General features: G+C 45.8%; 2 protein-coding genes and 1 pseudogene across 3 annotated transcripts; 1 reads left to right on the top strand and 2 right to left on the bottom strand.

Moving 5' to 3' along the window:
• Positions 1–4,150: 4,150 nt before the first annotated feature.
• rdm1 (RAD52 motif containing 1) lies at positions 4,151–7,632 on the bottom strand. The gene is made up of 7 exons (XM_080905461.1): positions 7,466–7,632; positions 5,553–5,732; positions 5,347–5,475; positions 5,117–5,276; positions 4,903–5,001; positions 4,736–4,812; positions 4,151–4,629 (listed from the first exon to the last, which is right to left on the bottom strand). The coding sequence occupies exons 1-7, from the start codon at positions 7,562–7,564 to the stop codon at positions 4,549–4,551; spliced, it is 825 nt and encodes a 274-aa protein (XP_080761587.1). The 5' UTR covers positions 7,565–7,632; the 3' UTR covers positions 4,151–4,548.
• A 3,413-nt stretch (positions 7,633–11,045) lies between these two features.
• On the top strand, positions 11,046–12,830 carry LOC308411349 (interferon a3-like; the record flags this gene model as incomplete). The annotated part of the gene is made up of 5 exons (XM_080905233.1): positions 11,046–11,168; positions 11,998–12,081; positions 12,165–12,317; positions 12,504–12,581; positions 12,660–12,830. 5 exons carry the CDS (start codon positions 11,046–11,048, stop codon positions 12,828–12,830), a joined length of 609 nt encoding a protein of 202 aa, XP_080761359.1.
• Positions 12,831–13,078: 248 nt separating this feature from the next.
• LOC308411350 lies at positions 13,079–20,803 on the bottom strand (annotated as a pseudogene). Its single transcript, XR_013974694.1, has 4 exons — positions 20,670–20,803; positions 20,256–20,329; positions 18,088–18,171; positions 13,079–14,636 (listed from the first exon to the last, which is right to left on the bottom strand). The product of XR_013974694.1 is annotated as an uncharacterized misc_RNA (transcript).

Consider the following 20,803-nt stretch of genomic DNA (forward strand, 5'->3'; position numbering starts at 1 on the left):
GACCCTTCCTGTAAAGAGCATCAGTGTTGTGGCTCCAGTCCAGTTTATTATTCAGGTGAACACCCAGGTACCTATAAGAGTCCACTATCTCAATGTCCACTCCCTGGATGTTCACCGCTGTCAGTGTGGTGGGTCTGCGTCTCCGGAAGTCCACCACCAACTCCTTGGTTTTCCCGGCGTTGATCAGCAGGTGGTTCTGCTGACACCAGTCCACAAAGTCCAGAGTCCACTGTCTGCACTCTGAGTCGTTGTTGTTTACCTGCAGTGATGTGCTCAGGGTCTACTTTAGCTAAAGTTCCTGGCATCTTTGGTCATTTCAGGATCAACAGGAGCAAATGAAAGATAAAACACATCATCATTTATTGTCTCTCAGCCAGCAGACCTGTTTGAAATATTTGAAGGTCAATGAGTCAGTAGATATTCATATATAGATGAGTATCAATTATTCTGACTGCAACTATTGTCCTTGGATGATTTACAGTGACGGCTTGTTTAGTTCATGAAGGCAGTATCAGCAGACTGTGACTGGCTGGCCGGTTAGTGTTTATCTTCACTGCATCACTTGGTGTACTTGATGTAATTGTACACCACACATACTCTGTGGAGGGTCACTCCCACTAGGTTATATCTAGGGATGGGTATCGTTTAGGTTTTATCCGATACTGGTGCCAAATCGGTACTTTTGAAACGGTGCCGGTGCTCAAACCGGTGCTTAAAGAATGGAGAACACAAAATTGGTCCAAAAACCTCTCATGTTCAGCTGGTTCACCAGGCCATCAGACTGCTGAACACGTCATAGACACCTCAGCTTCACTACTGGAACTTTAACATTATGCACTCCATACTGTACAGTAATGCCACTGTTTTGCACATGTCTCAACTCTGTATATTTTATATATTTTATTTATTGTTTACTCTATTTAATTTGTAAAATATGTGTACACACACACACACACACACACACACACACACGTAGGAAAATATTTAGTATACACATCCAGAAATGCATATACTATTATATATTGTACATATATTTATTAGTTTCAGATGTAGCCATTCTTGTATTTTGCTTGTTTACATTATTGTATTTTGCACAACTCTGTTGCTTGTGAAGCTCGCACACAAGAATTTCACTCACATGTGCTGTACCAATGTACCTGCACATGTGATGTGACAATAAAAGTGATTTGATTTGATTTGATTTGGTTTTTGTAAAAAGATAACAATGTTAGCCTTTTCTGCAGCTATAGGGCATATATGGTATCACTCTTGGCTGGAAGCAGTGCATAAACAATGGAAAAAACACAAACTTTGTCCAAAAACCTCTCATGTTCAGCTGTTTCCCTCTTTTTCTTTGGTCATTTTAGCCTTTTTGGCCAGGGTGAAGGGAGCATCTGCCATCAAACAAGAAGACAGCCGCATGTAGCTATGATGATGTTTGCTAGTTCACCTTACATGCATTAATTTAATAACGTGGTTAGCCTACTCAACGTAAATTACTCACGCAGAGAAGAACGGCTGCTGCTGCTGCATCATCATCCGTCATCATTTCTGCTACACTGGCAGGGCTAGGGGGCAGGACTCTCCTCTTCGTGTTTTTGGGTATGTTGCTAACTCCGGGTCCGATAACAGGCACCACACCGCAGTAGATGCGCTCGGTGTGAGGTCTCGCAGCAAGCTATCAAATACAGTGCATTTCTTGGTTTTTGGGGAAAAAAACCCGCTATGCGTCGCCAGGTGTTTCATCGGATTTGAGGAGTTACCTCCTTTGACAGTATCAGCTTAAAGCACTTGTTGCAGGCTGCTGAGTTTGCATCTTTTGCTGTGAAGTACAGCCAGACTTTTGACCGCTTCGCCTTGGGCATTTTTAATCTGTAGCTCTGCATAAAAGAACGTACGTACCTGGCCCCGCCTACTATCCTCGGAAACGTAAAATGATTGGCTAGAAGTGTATCACAGCTCAGGAAAAAAAAAGCACCGAAATAAAGCACCGAAATGTGCGCTGCTTTTCGGTCTGGTTACTACCGTTTATGTCAGAACCGGTGCCATCATGGCACCGGACACCGGTACCCATCCCTAGTTATATCTGGGACTCTCCACCATTTGACCTTAGAACTGAAGAAGCTTCTCGGATGAGAGGTGAAACGTCTTCAAGCAACTTAAAGAAGTCCAGACGCTTTTCTTTGCAAGCTCCTTTGACTACGATGACCTGGATGACTGAGAACCTTCACAGACAATTTATTTTATCAACTTTCCTTCTGACGATGCTGTCTGTGTTGAGCGCTCAGTGGATCTGCGCTCGACAGTGCAGCCTAGGCGGAGTAGTCGAACGCAGATTCACTGAGCGCAGGGCAAGCTAGCGAGACAGAAGTTAAGCGCCTTGCAACATGGCAAATTGAACCTCCCCCACCCTCATTCAGATCTGGCGTTTGGAATTATTTTGGTTTTCATGTGACGTATGACCCTGAAGGTAAGCGCGTCATGGACTAAAGTAAAACAGTATGTCGGATGTGCCACGCAATGCTCAATTACATGGGTGGGAACTAGTGCGTTAGCGCAGTTAGCTCGTTAACGTGTTGACGCCGTCCAGCCCCACGCACGGGGCGATCCGCGGTAGCACGTTAACGGAGATTTGCCCTGTTGTGGCGCTAACGTCATTTCAGATTAACGCTGACAGCACTAGTGAGAACACAACGAATATGACTGCACATTTACTCCGACATCATCCTAGTGCAAAGACAAGTGGAAGCAGACAAAAACAACAAGCAGCATGCTACAAACTTTACCCGAGTCATTTAGACCAGCGGTCCCCAACCCCCGGGCCTCGGACTCGTACCGGTCCGTGAGTCGTTTGGTACCGGGCCGCGAGAGTTGAGGCTCAGGTGTGAAATGTTTGGTTTTCAGGGTTTTTATCGGTTTTCAGCGTTATTTTGTTATCGTTTTTATCGTTAACTCGGTTTTCCTGGGTCTTTTCACGTGTGTTATGAATAAATCTTATTTTTTTCGGTACCGGTACTAGTTTTATTTTGTTGTATTTATCCGTGACACCTAAAAGGCCGGTCTTTGAAAATATTGTCGGGCATTGTCTGTGGCGCAAAAAAGGTTGGGGACCGCTGATTTAGACAGCCGTTAGCACAGGATTCTCCTTATGGGGACCTGATATGTTTAATATGCTGCTGAGAATATAGCCCAGAAGAAGCGTATAGTATAGCTTTTATTTTGGAAAGAGCCATTTCTCTGTAATAAACTTTCTTTTCCAAAGATGAGGGATTTCTCCATCAGATAGATTTTTTTATTATTATTATTATTTTGTTGTTTCAGCAACATTAAATTTAAAAACTGTACTTTTGAGTTAAAATATATATTTATAATTTTAATAAATGAGAAATTAAATTGTATCGAAAAAATATCGAACCGTGACACCAAAGTATTGAACCGAACCGTGAATTGTGTGTATCGTTGCACCTCTAATAAACATATATGGATAAAGCCAGGATTTTTTTTACATTAGTAATTCCTTTTGTACATATTTTTTATTGTTCTTGATAATAAATTAATTAAAGCAACAAAAGAACCTGAAGTGCCAGTTGGGAGCCGAAAGAGCCGGCTCTCTGAAAAGAGACGGAATTCCCATCACTACTGCCAGCACCTTTTGTTGGTGCTGAGGCTGCTAACAGCTGCCACATTTTCTGTGCTCGCTGCAACATGTTTTGCATTCAGATGATACTGTAAGGTTGAAGTGCTTCGGTGGTATGCAAACTCACTTTCTGCACAACACCACTTCTGTCGGGATAACGTTTTCTGATCAGTCCTAGCAACATAGCTCTGATGTGTGCATCAGTATAACTGGTTTATCAGGAAATCATGCAGTGGTCCCCTTTTGTCTTTGCTTGGAAAGCAAAGTGCGATTAAATGTGTTATTTTTGTCAAATCAGTTAACACATTAAATTCCCACTTTTTGAGTAGATACTTATGTTATTGTGTCTAACAACAATAACGACATATGTATAACAAGGTGCAATAATAACAGTGTGCAATACACATACACTTATTCTTTATGTTATTAAGTTTAGTTAAGTTACTGTGTGGTGTTGTGTTGACTGTCATGTAGGACCATGCAATGACAAGAGTTATTGTCAGAGTTCTCTGATGGACATCCACAAACTGAGTCAGTGCTTTTATTTATTTCACAGATCTTTTATACTAATTATTAAAAAGAATCAAACTGACACAAGAAACGACAACAACAACAAGAAAATCCAGCCTGGCGATTCAAAATAAAACCTCAAACCAAAACATAAATAATGAGGGAACGCTAAACAGCTGTGTGGAAAATCATGATTCACTGCTGCAGAGAGGACGAGAGCAACACGCACAGCTGATCGGTGCTGTTTCACAGCTGTGTGTGTGCCATGAGCTTCTGGATCTCAGGATCAGTTTTCCCGTCCTCGTACAGCCGGAGCGTCGCGTCGGGGAGCGCCGTTGTTTTGTTTCTACACCTGAAAGCTTTCCTCTCAGAAACACGTCACACCCACCCACAGTCCTGATCTACGACACAGTCAGAGCCCACTCTGCATCGTCAGCCTCCTCTTCATCAGCAGGACCCTCTGTCCAGGAAAACTCGTTCACCTGACACACACACACACACACACACACCCCCCGTGTGAGGGTTTAATTAAAGGCATTAACCCCCCATACCTACCCTCCCACACACACAGTCAACAGGTGAGATTACCTGCAGGACTCCTTCAGTGTCATCAGCTAAAAACTGATCAGGGGTCTGTTTCACCTCCACCATCACTTTCCCGTTACCTGCGCACACGCGCACACACACACACACAGGTGAGCAGAGTCAGTGCTGCAGGTACGGCAGTATTTAAAGTATTTAGAGTACTGCAGTACCTAGAAGTATGAGCAGCACGGAGCTGAAGGCCTGAACCAGAGCCTTCTCTCTGACCAACCTCTGCAGCCTGCAGCACCTCTGCAGGAACACATCTGGACCTGAAACACACGCGCACATACACACACACGCACACACACACGCACACGCACACACACCTTAGACCAGAATAACCAGGCAGCAATGTTCAAAGTGTCGGGCTCTCCCTGCCCTCACCTGTGCAGGTGAAGCAGTCCTCCAGCACCGCAGCTCCTCTGCTCGTCTGTCCGTGATGAGGGAAGCGGAGCTGCAGCACGCAGCCGAACTTCAGCCTCCTCTGCCCGGCCCCTCCCCCCTCCTCCTCCTCGCCTTCTTCTTCGTTGGTGAGCTTCTTCAGCTGAAGCAGACAGACAGTGAGTCACCTGCACTCTCACTCGCTCACCTGAATACATCGATGCAGTGCTTACTGTGATGATGTCAGAGGTCCAGCCGTTGAATCCCAGGACGTGATTGGCCAGTTCCAGACAGTGTGCATGGCTCAGAACTCTGCTGCTGCCAGACAGGAAGTGAGGCGTCTGCTTGGAGCTCAACTTCACCTAAAACCCACAAATATGGCCAGGTGAGCTCCAGGAAAAGACACAAAGGTCATCAAAGATGAAGAAAATGTCGTCACCTTCAGCGGCAAGTCGTCAAGCAGCGGGCGTCCGTCTGTGATGCGCTGAGCTGCAGCGGCGTGAGCCGCAGAGAAGAACTTGATGAGGGCGTAAAAACCAGGAGGGTGGAGCGGAGCGTTAGGGCTCACCTTCAACAGGTACACAGGACCGAAGGACGAGAAGACAGCATGCAGCTGGGCCTGACACACACACACACACACACACACACACACACAATATCAGGCAGCTGCTCAGATTGAGCACAGGCTGCAGGATGGTGTGTAACCGTGGTTACGGGGGATGCTGTGATGACACAGTGAAAGTTCTCAGGTTTTATATCCATGCAGTATCAGCTACTGCAACACTGAAGCCTTTTAAACGAAGTATACTGCATGTGTACACAGTATTACTGCAGTAACCTTGATAATACGGTGTGTCAGCGCTGGTACTGATGGTAACTGACGCTCCATGTTCACAGAGGACTGGTGCCATCTAGTGGACATCTCAGGACACTGCATGGGACAGTTTGTACGAAATAAAGTGCAGTGACATCAACAGAGTGATTATTAAAGTGCTCTAAAAATAAAATAGTGCAATAGAAAACAGCGATCAAGTAAGGAGGAAGACATGTGACTGTGTAGACAGATGTAATTGGTTGGAGAGCAGCAGAGGGCGGGTCCTCAGCTGGTGTTCAGTGCTGACTCTGATGACTGTTTACATTGTTCTCATAAGAGGACAGGAGAGAGCCGAGGAGGTGAAGAGTGCAGCAGGCTGGTGAAGAAGACCCGGGCGTGAAGAAGAAGATGATCAGCAGCAGTGAAAAGCAGAGGCTCTGAGGCGGAGCAGGGAACGCTGTTAAACTCGCCTACGTACCGTCAGCATCCCGTCTCACAGACGAACGCTTCATCACACTCATCTGTTACTGTAGTCATGACTGTTAAAAAGTTGCTGTTATCAAGTAAAACCCAAACATATTTCAGGGCTGGGCTAAGCCCCCAGGGCTTCAGGATCCTAGCAGCGCCCCTGTCCTGCATCTGTGTTTAGGTGGACAGTCTTCATTGGCCTTCATCATCATCATCATCATGACAAACAGGCCGCTGTTTCCTTTTGATAGATTTAGTATCAGAAGTATTCAGCGAGTAGCCAGGGTATCGCTGTTATCTTGATTCACTAATCCCAACATGGAGCTCACGTTATCACCTCGCTGTTAGCTCACAGTTTAACCAGCACGATCACGTCAAAGGGGCGGGGCAGTCTATAAAGGGGCCTTTGGTGGGTCATGTGACTTCCACAGAACTTGATTCTGAGAGTGCCACAAACCTCAGAGGTGCTATCAGACGGTGACTAGAAATCTGACAGGAAATGTTCTGAAGCAGCAGAAACTGGTTTCTGGCTTCACAGCTGCACAGTAAGGCTGTATCCATGGAAACGTGAAACTTCCTGTCCCACAGCCTGATGAAGGAGACGTGGGAATCAGAGCAGAGTGGATGGACGTGATTGGTCGAGCAGGCATGTGCTCTGCGCTCTCCGTCACTCTGACCACCACCTGTTTGACTCTGTTTCAGGATCTGAGGTTAAATATGAACACATCAATCTGATCTGGGGTCAGCATGTCCAGATATACATGCTTACAACACAACGATAATAATCCACCTGACTGTGATTACTGATGCTCAGCAGGAAAACAGAGATGTGACACACTGTTCGCACACAGCGCTCTGAGGGATGTTCAGGAATGGAGATCTGATTGGTCGGTGGGCAGTGACATCACTGAAATGCTGTGATGTGACCTGAATTCAGCACGCGCTTCCCACTAACGACTCCTGCCTCACTCACCTGCAGCTCTTATGTCACATCCACTCATTTTACACCAGCAGCTCAAGACAGACCGTCACCATTTAATACAAACTGACGTCACCGTGTGTGCACTCACGTGGATGTGTGCCTCGCCGTGGGTCGGCGGGATGTCCCACACCAGCACCGTCTTATTGCTCTCCACGGGAACCCGGAAGTCCACGACCTCCGCCTCCATCCCGGCCGCACGTGTGCCGCTCCCCTGGACTGATAACGCGCTCAGCGGGGTCGCGAGAGGAGCGCGCTTCCGCTGAGAGGCGGAGCCTGCCACGGCAACCAATCAGGGGACAGAGCGACAATGTTCGACGAATCAGAGCGTTCTCCTACAAAACCAATCACTGAAGTCCACCCGCTGCCGGGCCTGAATCCTCTGAGGAATCTGGGGAAAGTTCTGGAAATCAGTTTGGCGTCATTTTAATGTTGTTCGTCACGAGTCTCACGGCTGTTATTTAACAATCCTGTCTCTGCTTTTCTATTTACGTCTGCTGTGTTGTCATAGTGATTATCGTGGAGAGATTGTTCAATGAAGCTTTTTTTGTCTGCTGAGACTGGAAGTAAGGAGTATCGGGATGAGCGCACGTGTCTGTCGCCACTCTGCTGTGTTAATAAAGTTTTATTTCCGAGTTTCTTTCTTGCCTCATCAGTGAGCTCACCTGGTGTGACGTCACTGAGAGTTTCCTGCACACCCGAAAGCGAAAACGACGATGACGTCAGCTGGGTGTTAGCAGAAAACAAAACTGCAAACCAAAATAAAAGCATGATGGTTTTCAGGTAAGGTTTGAATAAAGACTGCATGAAAAAACTCAAAAAGGAAAGCAGAAGGTTCACAACAGTAAGTGCAGAAACTCAAACATCGATTATAAAATACACAGACATCTACAAATCTTTATTTGGAAGTCCGAGCCGCAGCCTGTCTGCATCAACGGCGAGTGCGTGGAAAGGGTCTCCAGATTCAAGTTTCTGGGTGTGCACATAGACACAGACCTCCAATGGAGATCTAACACCTCTGCGGTTTTAAAGAAGGCCCAACAGCGTCTCCACTTTCTGAGAATCCTCAGAAAAATGGACCTGAAGAAGGAGCTGCTGACTGTCTTCTACCGCTGCTCCATTGAAAGTGTGCTGACATATTGCATCAGTGTGTGGTTCTCCAGCTGCACCACAGCACACAGAAAGGCACTCCAGAGGGTCATTAATACGGCCCAAAAAATCATTGGACATCCTCTTCCCTCCCTGAAGGACCTGTACAGCACTCGCTGTCTCAAGGGGGCACGCAGCATCCTCCGGGACTGCACACACCCAGTCACCGGGTGTTTAAGCTGCTGCCGTCTGGCAGGAGGTTCAGGCTGCTGAGGTCCCGAACAAACAGACTCAAGGACAGCTGTTACAACAGGGCAACAGCCCTGATCAATGCAAATAGCTGACCTGACTGGATACCTCCCTGGACTTTTTTAGGGGGGAGGTAACAATGTTTAATACAATAACAATAATAATATTTATGTTTATAACAAGGTGCAATAATAATTAATGTGTAATAATAACAGTGTGCAATACACATACACTTCTTCTTCTTTTTTTATTACTAAGTTAATATACTGTGTTGTGTTGTTTGTGTTGCGTTGTGATGTGTCGTATCGTGTTGTGTTATATGTAGTGCCGACGTAGGACAGTTTTCCAATCTCATTGTACTACTGTACTATGTATGACTGTGCAATGACAATAAAGAGTAAAGAGTTAAAGAGTTTATTTATAGGAAACAGTGAACCGCACACACAAACAGCTTTTATTGTGAAATGCTGCTGCTTCCTGTCAGTGTGGAAAATGAAAGCGAGCGAATTCCACCCAAATGCTGTCATTCCTCTACCAATACACAGCTGATCGATCAATCAGTGATCGATCAGCCTGAGATCAATGAACTGATCACGTTAATAAGACAGAACACACACATCTGACCAATCACAGCTCACGAAGATGGACACTTCAAGACTTTCCAGGGTGCTTAAGAATATCCCAGGACTGTGAGGGTGAGGGTCCTCTAGAGGATTTCCAGGGTCCTTGAATATAAGAGCCTAAACACGCAGATTAAACACAAACTTTTATCCATGAATATAAAACCTCTGATTTAGAAACGAATAAATAAATGAATAAATAAACGTTACAAATAATTGATGCATTCAGTCCCCTCGGGACATTTGTAAATTACAGAGTGGGGACTTTTACCTGCAGACAGGTGTTAAAACCCGGCTCAGGTTCAGATCAAAGCAGTTGAAGTGTGTGTGACAACATTTATCCTGATTAAAGAGACGAGACTCTGAAAGCCCACCCTTTCATATGGGCTCAAATTGTGGTCATAAATATTTTGTACTTGTAAATCGAATTTGTGTGTGTAAAAAGATTTGTGTGGGGATTTAGTCAAAAAAATACGTGTGAAACTCTGCACTCAAGTTTCAAGTTACAAGTACGAATATTGACCCTGTTTTTCTTCATTTCATCTCATTGGCCAATGTCATGTCAATCACAAATTTAACTATCCAATCAAAGAACAGGTGGGTTTGGCTATTGGAGGTGTGCTTTATGGAGCTTCAGGTCCTAGAAGAGAATAAATGCCCTTATACATGCCAGCCCAGCGTCTTCCTTCATCACGAAGGAAAACAGTCTGTGGTCGTCTGAGTTTGGTGATTTATGTGTCACAGGTTTACATGCTTAATACAGGGACCTCCAAAGCCTTTTCAACAGCGCTGCGGACCTAGGGCGGGGGGCGGGGCAGTATTGTGGAAATGACAGTCTTTACTAGTGGGGATGGTTACAAAGATTTCTTCATTATGAATTAGCATACATGTTTTTATTGAACATTTGAAGAACCAGCAAAAAAACCCAGAAACTCTTGTAGAGGACATAAAGTCAGAGATAGAAACGACAAGGAGCAGGTGCATCTAGTACAGGTAGAGCTGCTGCAAAAACCCACAGAGCTCAGCAGCCAGCAGCAAATTCTGGATCCTTGGCTTTTAGTTAGCAGTTAGCATTAGCAGCACATCCTGCGTCCGATGTGAAAGGACCTTTATGCTGCGCACTGTGACTCACAGCAATGGTCCCAGGTCAGCCCTGACTTTGTGTTAAATTAATCCTAAAGTAATAATGGTGTTTCTAACCACTGATATAGCACAACTTTATCCTTTCAACAGCTACTGAAAGTTAGGGGACCTAGCTTCTATTTATATTTATATAGAGGTCCTCCAGCTTCAAACTGTATTACCCTTCAAGGACCTGCAGTTCAAAAAAGCGCCCCTCCGACAGCCAAACCCATCTGTTCTCTGATTGGATAGTTAAATTTGTGATTGACATGACATTGGCCAACCCGATGAAAGGAAGAAAAACAGGGTCAAAATTTATACTTGTTACTTGAAACTTGAGTGCAGAGTTTCACACGTATTTTTTGGCTAAGTCCACACACAAATTCTTTTTACACATACAAAACTGATTTACAAGTACAAACTATTTATGACCACATTATGAGCCCATACTTTCACAGCTTCTGTCTGAAAACTGAAACACGGAATTTTTGTTATGTTTTCTGTTTCCTGTTTGTAAAATAAAAGCCTGATCTCTGCTGGCAGCATGGACACGCACTCTCAGCACCGCACAGCATCTTCATCATCTTCATCATGGTCACCTGGACCGGTCTGCTCTTCATTCTCTGTGGCACCCTGACCTCTGCCCTCTGCTGTGATTGGCTCACACACTACAAAGCACCGATGGAAGAAGCCCGGGGCTTCCTCACTCGCATGGTGAGTACAGGTCCTTAAATTGGTCTTTAAAACATTCCAGGACATTAAAAACACTGCTTGGTTTTTTCAAACATGTTTCCAGGACTTTAATGATATTCCAGGACTGCATAAACATATTGTGTGAATACATAAAGAGATTCTGTATAAGAGGATTTTCAGGGTTTTTGAACTTAAGTTAGAGACTCTCAGTGATTCTTCATGATGTGACACGTTTACATACAATTCAATTTTATTAATACAGCTACAAATCACAACAAGAGGCACTTCAAGGTGCATTACATTGTAAGGTCGACCCTACAATAATACATACAGAGAAAAACCCAACAAGCATACGACCCCCTATGAGCAGCACTTTGGCGACAGTGGGAAGGAAAAACTCCCTTTTAACAGGAAGAAACCTCCGGCAGAACCAGGCTCAGGGAGGGGCGGGGCCATCTGCTGTGATTGGTTGGGGTGAGTGAGGGAGTTTTTAGGACTTCCTGATAATAATGAATTACAGTCGTCCAGCCTGGAAGTAATAAATGCATGAACTAGTTTTTCTGCGTCACTCTGAGACAGGATATTTCTAACTTTAGAGATGTTGTGTTTCTATCCTGTGATGGGCTCTGAAACCTGACTGAAATAAGACCTTCGTCTGCAGATGTGATGAATATTCAACACAAAGTTTACTGACAGCTAAAACGATGCATTCAGAGCCTGTAGGACATTTGTAAACATCACAGGTCACATGTTTAGTGTGTAGACTGAATGTGGGGACGTCAACAACACGTCACGATTGGCAACAGCTCAGAGCGATGTGGTGAAATGAAGCGCTGTCTCTCTGTTTCAGGGCGATCAGCTGACTGAACAGCACTCTTCAGTTCATCCGGTTCGATTCCCAAAACATCTCTACAAGCAAATAAAAAACTCTGAGGTAGGTCACATGACTACATCGATGACATCACATCTGTTTGTCAATCAGACGCCTGCAGCTCACCTCTCTCTCTCTCTCTTCAGGTGGACTCAAAGCTGGTTTTCATCAGAGACAGTCTGCAGCTTATTTTCTGTCTGTATCGCCATGACAACCTGTCAGCCGCTCCCTGGGGCGCCGACAAGACGGAGGGCTTCCTGACGGTCATCCACAGACAGATCATGAAACTGAGCGCGTGTGTGAGTGGACACGCCCACTTCACTGCTTTCAGCCTACTCACAGGAGCAAACATGCACCCACACCCACTCTCCTTCACCTCCTCCCAGAGCCTCCTCTTCATCAGTGCTTCACCTCCTTTCACCTCCTCCCACACCAACACTTCACCTCCTTTCCGAGCCTCAGTCTGAACTGTTCTTTGTCTCCAGGTTTCGACCAACAGTCCAGCCAACAGCAGACTGAGGAGCTACTACAGGACTCTGGCCAACAGTACTCTGTCTTGCTCTGTAAGTACAAGTACTGTAGTACTCGTTGTATTATTGTGTGTAGTGACAGTGGTAATAAGTGTAGTACTGTGTGTACAGGGCTGCAGTACTGCGTCATGGCAGCTGCTCAGGAAGGAAACCAAACTGCGCCTGGAACAGCTGGAGCTGCTCGTGGCCTCCATCAGAGTTCCTGCTGCTGCCAGCAGGAGGCGCTCTGCAGCAACGCAACAGCAACGCAACACTGACACAATATCTGAAGACTGTCTCTGATGTTCCCCTCTCTATTTATTTATTTATTTATTCAGAGTATTTATGTATTTATATATTTATGTAAACAAAGATCTTTTTTAAATTAAATGCAGTGAAAACTGGAGGATCTGCTGTGTGGCGTTTACTGACCTTCAGAAAATCACATGATGCTGATGATGATAAATATGGGATCAGAGGGCAGCTCAAATTCAAATTCAAATTCAAATTCAAATTTTATTTGTCACACACACACAACCATACACAGTATGACATGGGGGTGAAATGCTTGTAGCTGTACAATGCCCGACCATTAAATGACAGAAGAAAAGTTCTACAATATTTACAATTTACTACAAAAATTTACAAATTAACTTAATTAACTCTCAGCTCCTGGACAAATCAATACACTGTCAATAGATATCAATAGCAAATAATATTCATCTATAATCCAGATAATCCTCTGCCCCTCCCTGATCCAGGGCCAGGGTGGGGCAGATCTGGTCCCTCAACAGAGGACGTGCTCCATCTTCAGGGATCACGCTCCATAGCCCTCCACGAGGTGTATGGCAGTGCTGTTAGCAGAGCAGCTCTGTATCCTCTCACAGAGAGGATGGGATCCTTCCCAGACGCCTTAACGCCCACTCACACCCTGTCATGTGACTTACCTCAGTAAGTCACATGACAGGATGGGACTAGGTTTCACAACATTGGCTGATAGTGACACCTGTTTTCACACCTTGGCTCATGTGATTAGGCGGAGGATCAACAGTGGGTCAGCGACCCCTTTAGAAAAACTCTCACAGGGCTTAAAACCTTGGACTCTGCACTAGTTGCTCTGAAAACTGAAGAAGCTTCTCGGACCAAACGTCTTCAAGAAACTTAAAGAAGTCCCGACGCTTTTCTTCCCAAGCTCCTTAGACTGCTTTGTGATTGGTTATCGTAAGAAAACAGCTCAGACATTTAGGACTCACTCAGCCTTTATTATCTCATCCACATGTTCACAGCTGCACAGCTCTGTGGTTTCATCTCACTGGACCACAGTAATGCAGTCGCCATGACGATTTCTGAGTGACATCATCAAAAGTAAAAGTTAAGTTTGTGTCAAACATAAAGAGAAGGAAAAAAAGTTTAACATCGGGTTCAGACAACATCACAGACACACTGCTGACCAATCACAGCTCACCATTTTTTGGATGTCATCAGGAAGGAGGGGCAGGGAAAGAAATCCAAATTTCAAATAAATGTTGAGATTTAATCTGTGTTTGTGGATATAAAATGAGGAGAGAATCGAACTGACTGATGACTGATTAATTGATTGATCAATCAGCTGCAGGTCTCCTGCAGTGTGAACCCAGTGTTACTGGGTTAAGTGGGATTAATGGTGCACACTGCAGGTGCGGCTGTGGGCCTCAGTTATTGCAGATGGCGACCTTGAGGATGGGCTGGTAGGTGTCGGACATGGTGGCCCTGACAGTGATGTAGGCCCCCCTGTAGGTCAGACTCGGCCCCTTGGCTTTGCCCCTGACAAACTTTTGCTCCGACTTGTTGTACATCTCGTCGTAAAGGTGCTGGTCGCAGGCTTTGTCCATGTCGAAGACTCCCACCGCGTACCAGTTGGAGTAGAAGTTGAAGTCGTACGGCACCGAGAACATCACTGCGACCCTGCCGTTGAACTGCAGGGTGGACACGTGCTGGAGGTCGTAGGTGAAGACGGTCACAGAGCCACACGCCGTGTGAGGCTTCTTGATGAAGAGGGCGTTGCCGTTCTCGTAGGGGCTGAGCGTGGGAGGCAGGGGTGAGCTGCAGGAGCCGCTCACAATGTGCATGCTGGAGAAACAGGAAGACATCACTGCCGTTACACACACCTCACACCTGCAATACACCTGAACAACCGGCAGAGACCTGCACCCACAAGCACCGTCACGCTCAGAGACCATCCATCAGTGGCCAACTTAACCTTATCAGGGTTGCGGAGGGGCGGGAGCCTATCTGAGCTATCATAGGGCAAGAGGTGGGGCACACCTGGACAGGTCGCCAGTCTGCCACAGCTCTAACACACTCACATTCACACCTGTGGATGATTTAGAGTTACCAGTTCACCTAACCCCACTGACTGCAGGTGTCTGGACTGTGGGAGGGAGCCAGAGTACCTGGAGAGAACCCACACAGACCCGGGTACAGAAAGACTCTGGTCCGATGGTGGAGTTGAACCGAGGCAACAATGTCTTCATGTTGTGTACACACCTGAGGGGAGGATTGATTCTAAGGGCCAAACGCTGCAAAGACTCAAATCTAAAAGGCTCAAACAGAGCAGGAGGACTTTTCAGGCCGAGGTCTGAATCCTGTACACAACATCAAACATGGTGACGGATTAATTAAAGAAACTTTATCAGGAGTTTACTGTTAACGAGCTTGAGTGGAGATCTGTCGCATGAACAACAGCATCCAGCTTCATCAGCTGGTTTGCAGTGTGGAGGACCAGGCGGTCATCCACTTTAGATTGGAGATGGGTTTAAGACAGAAGGAAGTTAGGAAGGAAGTTAGGAAGTAAGGCAGGCTGTACAGGCTGCAGTGATCCGTCCGTTGTGGTGAGGACAGAGCTGAGCAAGAAGCCTGTGATTTGTGGCTTGTTCTGCGTTCCTGTCCTCGCTGATGATCATGACCTGGAGGTAGTGATCGAACGGAGCCTCAAAGAGTCTCCTCCACAGACTAGGGCATGCTGGACAGATTGCATCCCTCTGCTGGTTTGGGAAAGAGTATGGAACTGTTTTCTATATTTTAATTAGCCATTCTCAGACATTATTTAACGTATCTGACCCAAAATGGGAAATGGGTGGTGGAGCGGTGGGGAGAAGGGGTGGTGCAGGAAAAGCTAAAAGCCAAAACAAAAGGAAAAAAAATCAATTCAGAAAACAGAAGCGTTTCTGGGAACACAATAACTTAACGGACCAGATGCGGAAGTGTGTTGGTGAATGCTAGCTGTGTCCCAAAACGTCGGCTGCATCCTTTGGAGGACCCGGCCTTCGCGGTCTACGTGGACCGGGTCCTTCAAAGACCGAGAAGGCCGGAAGTGCGAGGCTGTGAAATGTGATGGTCGAGCCTTCAGATCAGCGTCACCGCTGTCTCGGTGGAGTTTAATAAACTCGGCCGTCTGCTCCTTGCTATCTAAAATATATCAGGACACTGGAGGAAACTCTCGACCGTCTCACACTTCTGTTTAATCAGTTTTCTGTTTAACGTTTATTCAGCTGTGTGGAAACCCCGGAGGAACCCACCCAATGGATTAATAAAGTTTTATTTAATCTAATAATCTAATAACTTTGATCTCAGCCAAACCGATTTACTGCGGAACAAATAAAACACAGAAAAAAGGCAAACAATTACATTTTTAAGTTATCCGAGTGACTTATATCATGTTTAACTTGAGTAGCGAGAAAGCGGGGGTCTGAAAACGATGAAGCCGGGAGTCCACTGCTCTCGCCGGCTGGAGTGACCATTGAACCCCCCGGCTTGCTATCGAGCGGGTGGGTAACAGACGTCTCCGAAAACGTCGGCACACTTTTGCAAATATGTGATGTCTTGATAAACCGAGCAGATATTTGTAATTTACACAGCTGCTTTCTCGCCTTAAAATATGTTAAAAGTTTATTTTGTGACCCAGAAAGATTAATAAGAGTAATTTTAAAACTTAGTAGCGGCCGCCATTGTTGGCAGCTGAAATTTGGCTGGCCCCGCACTATGAATTCTGGGCACGAAGGACACACCCGACCCATCCTTCAAATTCGGGGAAATGAAGGACGCATTTGTCGGCCGCATTTGAAGGAGTCGACGAACTGGGACAGCCTTCGTCGCCTGGCTGTGACGTAATTGGCCTTCAAATGCGGCCTCCGGAGGATGCAGCCGACGTTTTGGGACACAGCTAATTTAAAAACAAATTGGGGGAAGACAAGCAAGTGCTGGGCTTTGTTCTCATGTATCTATTGTGACATATTTATTCTCACTTATTTAAGTAGCAATGCAAATTTTGAAGAACGTGGAAAAAGTTACTTTTGGTCAAATGTCGGCAAAGTGACGTGACATTAGCAATGTCAGTACTTAATGCGGCTCAGGTTCCACTTACTTTTAAGGCCTTTACTTTAGAAGACTGACTTTAACCCTGCAGACAGATCACGATTTTATGGATAATACATCCACAAACAGAACCAGCAAACAGGACAGGAGGACCATGCCACTGTGTGCCACTTTTACAGTCAAACATCTGGATGGAGTAACGTTCATTCAGTTATTTTGCTGCTGAAGCTGGTTGTGTTGGTGGTGTCGAGTCAAACCGACGTTTGTTTTAAGGAGAAACAAGCAGACAGTTCACTCGTTAAGTTAAAAGGATGGTGGTTCATTCTCAGGAGCCAGACATTTGGGCAGTGCACCAACTTAACCATGTCGTGGGTGAATTTAGCGCTCATCTTATATAGTACCACAGATAACTATACAAGAGCCATAAAGTAAGCTTTCAGACAAATGTAGCTGTGCCAGTACATGAAAAGAACCATATTTGTGTCTTTCATAGACAATGCATCCTTATATATGGTGTAGGAGATATTTTTCTTTGAGATGAAGAAGTTATAAAGTGATACGAAATAGAAATAATGGCACCTTGGTTGGGTTGGTTTGGTCTAAAGGAAGTCTGAGGTTTGGTGAAGCAGGAAGGAACGTAGCTCAACAGAAAGATGGCAGCTTCCTGTCAGAGATCTGATCTGACTCGTGTCACATCCTGTTTGACTCTGGTCTCACTCCCAATTTACACAGTTTGATTTATACAGCGCAAATCACAACAACAGTCGCCTCAAGGTGCTTTATATTGTACAGTAGATGCAGAGAAAAACCCAACAATCATATGACCCCCTATGAGCAGCACTTTGGTGACAGTGGGAAGGAAAAACTCCCTTTTAACAGGAAGTTTTCCTTCCTACTGTCCTTCCTTGACCCCTCATGTCCCAGCATGAGTCTGAAAGGCTCGTTCGTGGGGTCGAGGGATCTCGTCAAACTTCACAATGCTTTAAAATCCTTGCAGCACACTCACGTGTGATTGATTAACTGTAATTTAATCAATCAACAACTGTGCTTTTACTTTTTCTGCTTTTGTGAACGTTCATGAATGAAAACAACAATAATTACATATATCTGGATTTAACCTCACAGAAACATCCAAGTGATTTTTCAATAACTGTCATGCAGCTGACGCGGGGACAGCTCTCTGTGGACGTGGAGTTGCAGGACTCACCGTGGGTTGCACAGGGTGAACGTCGTGGTCTTGTTCTGGATCTCGATGCTGCACTGACGGTGAGTTGGGAGACCCATGATGAACCTGTGCAGGGGAGCAGAAAACAGAGTCAGAGGAAGTCCTTTCAGTTTACTCCCTGTCCTGGATCCTGGACTCTGGGTTGTTGGTGAGCTAGCATCATCATGCAGGGGACGGTTCCAGAGATGCAGTCCAGCCCTGTCCTCAGCTTCAGATTGGCTCAGTCAGCATCACGTGATCGGGTCACGCCTGAGCTGTTATTATGTTTCTCACTTTGTTATTTCCTGTTCGCTACCACACACACACTTCCTGAGCTCTCAGCTGCTGCTCACATGATGGAAATATTTAAATGTTTATTACACCCGCAGGTCCTCTCAGCCTCATCGCCGCCTCCTCTTTTTCCTGCCTTACTGAGGGGAGGACGGGCAGGTAACGTGAGCCTGTGTCTAGCTAACCATGAAGACAAGTGATCGTGTGACTACAAGAAAAGCTGATATCTGGGAGTCACAGAGGTGCCATGAGCCTGAGGCGTCACAATGAAATCAGCATCAGAGCCCTCAAGCCAAGAAGAGCGCAGGACACCAATGACTCACATGTGACCTGACAGTAAATCCATTACATGGTTACTTCGGTGACCACAGCCTGGGCTGAGGGCTGTCCATTGTGTGTACAGGTGCGTCTGCAGAGCAGGAGTCCCGGGATAACAACAGAGACTCGGGACTTTAAAAGCACCAAAGTAAGGATGGCGTCCACGTTCCTGCAGGAGCGACGGGCAGCTCCACACACACTGACGCAGGAATTTAACCCGATGCAAACAACTTTGCAGCCTGAACGTTACACACACACGTCAAACACGTCTCAGTGATATCAGGTCATTTTCAGCAACAGACGACTTTCCCGTAACTTTGATGTTTATTGACCCGGGTGAAAACAGCGACATTAAAAATCAGTTTTGAAGAGACTGAGAGGGCAAACACAACAACAGCTCTGCAAACTCATTATAATGCATGTTCAATAACACGCACTCATAGAGACGTTATTTCATCTCCTTCATCAGTCAGAACGAACACAGAAACACCGACGGTGACCGTGTTCTCCACGTCCACGCAGTGCACTCCACACACACACACACACACACACACACACACACACACACACACACACACACACACACACACACACACACACACACACACTCTCTCTCTCTCTCTCTGTCCTCTTACCTGCTGCCTTCGAGTGCCTCACACAAATCCTCTTCTGTCTGTTTTGCTCCTGTATGACACGACCACCCCTCCCTGTCACTTCCTGTTCCACTTCCTCTTTCACTGTGATGTTTTCACTGACTGACCGCCGTCTCTCAGCCTGGCAGCAGGTTTGAAACCGCTCTGACACGAGCTGGCGGACGGTCAGAGCCACTGTGGGTCATAGGAGGCGTGTTCTTGGTCCGAGTCAATGGTGCCCCCGACGCCATCATAGTCACCTGACTTTCCACCAGCACAACCACTTTAATACTGAAGCTCTGATGAGTCTCAGTCAGAAGACAACATCTGTATGCAGCTGTTTGACAAGCAGAAACCAGCACTGGTAATCTGATGTTTGACCATTCACTACAGGAGACTTCACAAAGTGCATTCTGGGTAAATTGTGAGTCTGATTTCTTCACTTATGACTTTAAAGCCATTTCACTGGAAATCTGAAGGAGTTCAACATGATGACATGACTGAGGCATTGTGTAACAGTGTGCTGGTGGGAGGAGCCGCCGCCCAGAGCCTGATCACAGCTGGAAACAATCAGTCCTCACAGAGCTGTTAACCCCTCACTGACCAATCAGAGTCCTCACAGAGCTGTTTGTTTTTGACATTTCATTAGTGCTTTTCTAACCTGAATACAGGAGTTTGTATCGCTCTGCATCACAGTTTGTTTATCCTAAAAAGAGGTTTAAAACCCAAGTGTCAGAAATGACCGTGTTATTGCTACAGCCAAACACACATCCACGGATCTGCTTCACCGAACCCCCGATAGCAGCCAGGACTACACCACCATACACTTTCATGCACTGTCATACACTTTAACCTCAATGTTTCCAGTCAAATCAAAACCAGTTTGGACTCTGATCAATGCTGAAGCGTTGAAGGAGAAGCTTCACTTACTGGTTGCTGCTGCAGGTCTTTGCTGAAGTCTCTGAGCTGCTGCTGCTGCTGCTCTAATGGTCAGGCGTGGCTTCCTGAGGAAATCAGAGCCGACAGAGAAACGTCTCCAATGGAGAGAAAATAGAAAAAATGACATTCACTGATCTAATCTGAAGAGTGTAACCTGAAAACCTCAAACGTGCCAAAGTGAAACTCTAAAAATAACACTAAAGACGCTTCTGAACAAACAACCAGACTCAAAGAAACTCTGACACGTTTCCTGAACACAATCGAAAACTAGAGGATTGTTCTGGCTTATTCAGCATGATGATGAGTTTACCTCAGGACAGATTGAACCTGCGAGCTCGCGTGTGGTGAAAACTCACTCAGATCAGAAATGTAAGCTCGGGGTAAAGCTTTCTTTAGCACACAGACCTGAGCCCGAGCTGCACTCCTCGCCTGCGTCCTATACACGGCACATGTACCCAGATATCTGACCCCTCCCACCACCTCGAGTTAGACTCCTTCAGTCTGCAGGGTTTTTTAATGTGCTGGAATTCTCTACACAT

This window comes from Rhamphochromis sp. 'chilingali', assembly GCF_963969265.1.
Source record: "Rhamphochromis sp. 'chilingali' genome assembly, chromosome: 15".
Taxonomy (NCBI): Eukaryota; Metazoa; Chordata; class Actinopteri; order Cichliformes; family Cichlidae; genus Rhamphochromis; species Rhamphochromis sp. 'chilingali'.